Raw genomic sequence first — 6,000 nt, forward strand, 5'->3', positions numbered from 1 at the left:
TTTGGAAATTTAAGTTGTTTCCAATTTCCGCATTACATAAATAACTCTAAAATGAACACTTTCATGGATAGAGGGCCTTTTACTTATTTAGAATTATTTTCTTAAGATAAATATCTAGAATCAAGATCATTAAGTTGATGAACACGAAAATTATATAGCTTCTGGTGCGCGCACGTGTTTGCACATATCCACCTATCTTCTACCTATTTATATGCCACGTTGATCTATATCACTGTATTATCTCCCAGAGAGATTCCAATAATTTGACTACCTCTAGCAATATGTAACACCAGGTTCACCAGAGTGGCCTGACCTCTTAGAAATCAAGTCCCCTCTGCACCCAAATTTGCTAATCCTAGTCAACTTTTGTGCCCTACGGCCATGCTGCTAACATTATGGCACCCTTCCACCTCCCTCTGGCCCTCTCCTAAACCAACCAAAGTGGATGGTTTAAAGTCATCCAACTATGGAGACTATCTATGAATAATTTAATAATAAGCCTGCGTTAGGTTTTCAAAGCATTTCCCTATTACATGATCTCATTGAATGTTCACAACCACCCCAACAGGGAGGGCAGAATTATTAAGTCATCCAAGGATTGTCACTTGGTTCTCCCCCTTCCTGAAGAGGGCTGCCACTTACACTCTTGGCCCTTTGTGGTGACACCTGAGCAGAAAGAGAGGCTGTACACAGTGCAACTGACAGATGAAAATTGGGCCCTGGGCGTTGATTTCCCCCCACTGAACAGGCATGTTCTTGGCAAAATTCAAGAGGGCAAACGTACGTGAAATCTTGACCTTGGGCTGCTCCCTTCCCTGCAGGTAAAACAGCCAGCTCCACTCCCCCAGCCCTCCACAACTGCTCCTGTTTACCCAGCCCTCAAGGAGGAGGAGTGGCTCCGTTTACCTAAAGGTTAATGTTAACTTGGGGAGAGAAAACTGACCCTGAATGTGGTCTCTGGAGTTGTAGGTTGTCTTTACCCTTTTTCCTGTCCTTGTCCAAGTGGTAAGAACAAGTCATGGCTGCCTCCATCCGTCTGCCTCAAAGAAAAAAACAAAAAGACCGTCAACCTCTGTATACAGCTCATACACAACAGGGCTTTAGGCACATAAGGGCAAGGAACTCAGCCTGAGCACGTTTTTTTTTTTTTTTTTAGCCTGTGCACTTTTAAAAGACCCGTCACCGTGGCATTCTTGCCTACATTCCCCTGTATTGTGGGTCACCTATGACACAAGAGCCACCTGGTTGGCAGCCATGACAGGTGCAAAAGGGTGGAAACAGTGTTTGCTCAGCACTGTTTTTGCTTTGTCCCTGGCCCCTCGCTCTTTATTCCCTTAGCCCTCTCCTCCCTGCAATCCCTAAGGCTTAATCCTGCTGGTTCCTCTCCAAAGCCTCCCGAAAGAGAATTGTCTGGTTCAAAGGTTGCCTACTGGAGGCTTGCATTCTGAATCCAGCCTGTGCAAATGTTTGCTTAGCCCACCCAGTGTTATGAGTTTATAAATACATGTAGTTGCCAATAATTAGAAAATGCAGCTTTCTTATAAAAATCCAAATTTCTAATCTCTTTTAGAAAAAATAGGTTCCCATTCCTTCATGCCAGCAATCAACTAGAGTCAAGGAAGAGCTATCCCATTAGACATTTTCTGATTTGCCCCAGTCCCTAACACTCCCTATTGTCTCCCTGAGATAGGAGCCAAGTGTTAGTTGCCCTGTACTGTGATTTTTCTTACAGTAGCATTAATAGAGAGGTGAACTATTCTTATACTCAGGCTACTTCTCTCTTTTAGGCTACATGCCTGGCCTATAGACATCTGAATTTACCAGTCCTGCTCTGCCTAGTTCTTGCCTCCAAACTGTTGTGAGTTAGAAGAAAAGCTGCTTTTCCCAGGGCTGACCAAAAAACAAAAACATTTCAATTTCCTCATTTTCAAGACAAGAATCAGATCTGACCCAGCTGAGGGCCAGGACCCTCTTAGTCTTTTTAGATGTGGGCGTGCTTTGGCTCTACCAGACTTCTCTTACCCAATCTCTGCAACCACTCCCTGCTAACCTAGGGGTTCCTAGTTACTCTCCTGTGTAACAGTTTGGTTGGTGCCAACATCAAAAGCAGCCTTGTAACTTCTAGGAATAAAAGAAGAGGCAGGAGGGCCATGGTGGCTCAGCAGGCAGAGTTCCCACCTGCCATGCTGGAGACCCGGGTTTGATTCCCGGTGCCTGCCCATGCAAAAAAATTTTTTTAATAAAATAAAATAAATGAAGAAACAAATTGATTAAAAATATTTTTTTAAAAAAAAAAAGGAGAAGTAACAGATTCAAAGGACAAAGGAGAACACAAAGAGGAAAAGGAGCTATCTGAGACCTAAGGAAAGAAGGATCTTTGCAGTCAGCCAGATGTGATTTTAAGTCACTAACTAAGAGGCAGCTGTAGTGTGATGGTAAAGAACACAGATTCTGGTGTCTGTCTGGATTTAAATCCCACCTCTTCCACTTCCTAGCTCTATGATCTCAGGTAGTTTACTTAACCTCACTGTGCCTTACTTTCCTCACCTGTAAAATGGTTTGCCCCAGTTAGGGGAATTAAATGAGTGAATGCATTAATTCCATTGAGTTAACAAAACACAGAAGTGTCTAAAACAGCACCTGGCACATAGTAGGTGCTCAATAAATGTCTTCATGATTAGCTGTGTGACCCTGGATGGTGACCCACTGGTGGGAGAGGTTGTGTCTGGGTATTCTCAGCTCCTAGCACAGAGCCTGGCACACAGCAGACGTTCAGAAGCTTTTTGAATGAGTGGACTAGAAGAATGAATACGCGTATGAACCAATTTAACCTTTTTAAGTTTCAGTTTCCTCATCTTTATAATAGAAATGTTACTGTATCATCAAATAAATAACATTTTTTTAAACCACTAACCTCAGATCCTTTCGTATAGTAGGCAATTAAAACATTTAGTTTCATTCACATATACCGGCAGCTAGTATTTACAACTTACTTACCAAATCACAGGCATTTTATTGAAGTGTTTTTTTATATATAAAATATATAATCCTAATTATATTATATCATAAATCTTCCTTGCCTTACAGATGAGAAGACTGAGGCTCAGAGAGGTGAAGGCAGAGCTGGGATTAGAAGCTGTGCCTGTTTGTCCCCACAGCCTGTCTCCCTAACACACTCTATTTCCTGTCTTTTCCTCTCTGCTGATCACCCACAAAGAGTGTGACTGTAAAGTAAAGGAACTGATCACCTAGCTCCCAAAGCAGTCTTGGTGACATTAGTGCCTGAAGAATCAGTTGGTGCCACATCATTTTCATGAAAGCCAAATGCTTCTAAATTTTCACCTCCACCAAAGGGCCTGCATCTCCTAAATTTGCCCTAACCTGGAAACAGGACTATCTGTTGCTTCTACTTTATATTTATTTTCACTCTTTTCCTTCCCCTCTTTTCACTAATGTTCTCATTATACTAGGGCTCTTATTGGGAGTGTAATTTAAATACTTGCTAAACTCTTAAGAAATCTGTGGATATTAAAACTGAGAGGGACCTTGGAGAGTGTCTAATTCAACCCATTTGCTTTTTTTTTTTCCAACCCATTTGCTTTTTAGAGGAGGTTACTGAAGCACTCTTCCACCACCAACACCCAGGGGAGGGGACTTGCATACAGCCAGAGGGAAAGTCAGCAGAGCCCAACCGGAGCCCCAGCTTCCTGCCCCCTCTAATTCACTTTCCACTATGTCAGGCTAGTGGGAAGATGGAGAGGCAATGAGCACTAAGTGTTCTGGAGAGCTGAAAAATAGGAGAAGAGTTGTACTATCAGCATAGCAAACACAGTAAAGAGCATCTTCAGTTTCTCTTAATGACATGAGAAACATTCAGTCATCTTTCCTAGTAAGCTAGTAAAGACAATGAAAAAGCACTGATGTTTCCTTCCATTTTAACATGGGATTTGATCTTGAGATTTTCCAAGCCAGAGGCTGCCAACCAATACAGCACAGAAATGCCCTTCATTGGCCACCAGGGGGAGAGAATGAGCGCTGGGATGGCTCCATGCAAACACACAGCCAGTTATTCGGAAAGTAACTCAAAGGAAGAACCATTCTTCATTTCCACTTCCGAAGGACTGCACATGTTGACAACTCTGCTTTTCCTGGAAGGTGGTAGGAATGAGAGTAGTAGGATGGAAAACATTAGTACTTTGTTTTGCAAGGCCGAATGAATATGGCGTCCTATAAATGGGAGGAGAGAATAATTTGGTGGTTGATTAGCATAAGAATGATACGGAAAGCAGTTTCAAGTTTTAGCCAAGTTTTTTTTATCCCTGACCTCCATAGCCTGAATTTTTCTTTCAGTCTGAAGCAATACATATAACAATGGAGAACTCTCCTACTGTGACAGCCTGTGGCCTCCTCTTAGCCCCGCCCCCCTTTTCATCTTTTGGTCCTCATTCTCCTACTAGAAGCATGCCTTTAAAGCTCATGGAAAAAATGTCATAGCAGAGGGGGATAGATGTATAGATAGGAATCCTGGGTATTACTTTCAGCTTTGACTTAGTATGTGATGATGTGCAATTTTTCCTCTCTTGTTCCCTATCTTCTCTGTGATTACAGGACCACCAGGAGGATAAAAGGATGTCTAGAAAAAAGCTTTGAGCTTTGATCCAGGTAGGATAAAATAAAACACTTTTTATGGCCTTTTGGCTTTTCATTCTGGCAACTCTTCTAATTTCAGCAGAGCCTGTAAGGGTCCGAAGTAAAACATGGACTACCAGGGGAAGGAAGGATGAGGACTCAAATGCCCAAGGGCTTTGCCAATAAGAAATTCTGAGAATGACCAGCCACATTCACTGAAAACAGTAAGAATTCCTGCTGACTCAGATGCCATCTTTTACTCTGTTAGAATTTGAGAAATTCTATAAGATTTCTTGCTGTAGGATTGTCAGGTCAGGTTCGTGTCCAGCCATTTTCTCCACGATACTCATCAAAAAGACAGATGGTTCTGGATCAAAATCCCAGTTTTGCTACTTACTAACTGTGTGACCATGGATGAGTAACAGCTTCTTTGTTACTCGTAATTTCCTTGTAAGTAAAATGAGGATAGTATCATTTCTTGGGGTTGTTTAGAAGATCAAAGGAGTTAATACTCTAATGCTCTTAGAGCAACATTTGGCTCAAAATAAAGGCTCTCTTGTAAAATAAAAATATCATGGTAGAATTGGTACGCATAGAAAGTAACTTATGGAAATGGCTGGCACATACCTGTGCCCAATAAGCAGCTCCCTTCTGACTTCATCCCGAAATGTGAATTACCGTGGCTCCTAACCTTCAAATCCCCAAGGGAGAACTTTCTTCAAGCCTAGAAGAGTTTTCCCTCAGGAGGGTGAGAAGTAACAACTGGATGTGAAAGAAAAGAGGCTGGAAAAGGAGCAGGGCCATCTGTAGAGGATTGTGCTGGCCATGAAAAACGGAAATGTCTTTCTAGAAGGCTTCTCCAGACAAAGAAAGAAAGGGAGGAAGAGAAGGACCCAGTGAAGGGGGGAGGAGGCGGCTGAGAGAGCTGTGTGGTTCCCAGGGATCACAGGTGTCTAGAGCACGGCTCCTTGGTGGCGCCGGGTTAGAGGGTCCGGGACCAGCAGGAAGTGAGTGTGCACACAGAGGGCCACCCGGGTTCCGGAGGGAAGAGAGGGCAGAAGGGAGGATGGAGCCGTGAAAAGAGGGTCGGCGCGTGGGCACGGCCCTGGCGTCGGGCTCTTGAGTTGGACTTGAGTATGGGGCGGGGAAGAGGGCGAGAAGACCGCGAAGGGATGAGCTCCCGGGCCGGGGGAGGGGGCAGGGGCCCTGAGGATGGGCGGCTCTGCGCCGTAGAATGCCACCAGGGAGGCCAGAGGGGCTCGGAGAGGGAAACTGGGGGCGTGCAGTACTAGGCTTTCAGTGGGGAGGGCACCAGGACGCCGCGGTCTGGGGCCAGCACCGGGCTTTGGGGCGCTCTTACCCGTGACGCCT

General features: G+C 44.2%; 1 protein-coding gene across 2 annotated transcripts in view; it reads right to left on the bottom strand.

The window, feature by feature from the left end:
• Positions 1-5,613, bottom strand: part of TTLL6 (tubulin tyrosine ligase like 6) — a 38,389-nt gene extending 32,776 nt beyond the window's left edge. The window contains exons 1-2 of one of the 2 annotated variants that reach the window (XM_077164660.1): positions 5,257-5,613; positions 944-1,040 (exon numbers count right to left, since the gene is read on the bottom strand). In XM_077164660.1, the coding sequence (XP_077020775.1) occupies positions 944-1,040; positions 5,257-5,290 (131 nt within the window). In that variant the 5' untranslated portion in view covers positions 5,291-5,613. The remainder of the gene's footprint in view (positions 1-943; positions 1,041-5,256) is intronic. The other variant, XM_077164659.1, reaches the window with a different exon arrangement.
• Between the last annotated feature and the right edge of the window lie 387 nt (positions 5,614-6,000).

The sequence above is a fragment of the Tamandua tetradactyla genome, chromosome 6 (genome assembly GCF_023851605.1).
Source record: "Tamandua tetradactyla isolate mTamTet1 chromosome 6, mTamTet1.pri, whole genome shotgun sequence".
NCBI lineage: Eukaryota > Metazoa > Chordata > Mammalia > Pilosa > Myrmecophagidae > Tamandua > Tamandua tetradactyla.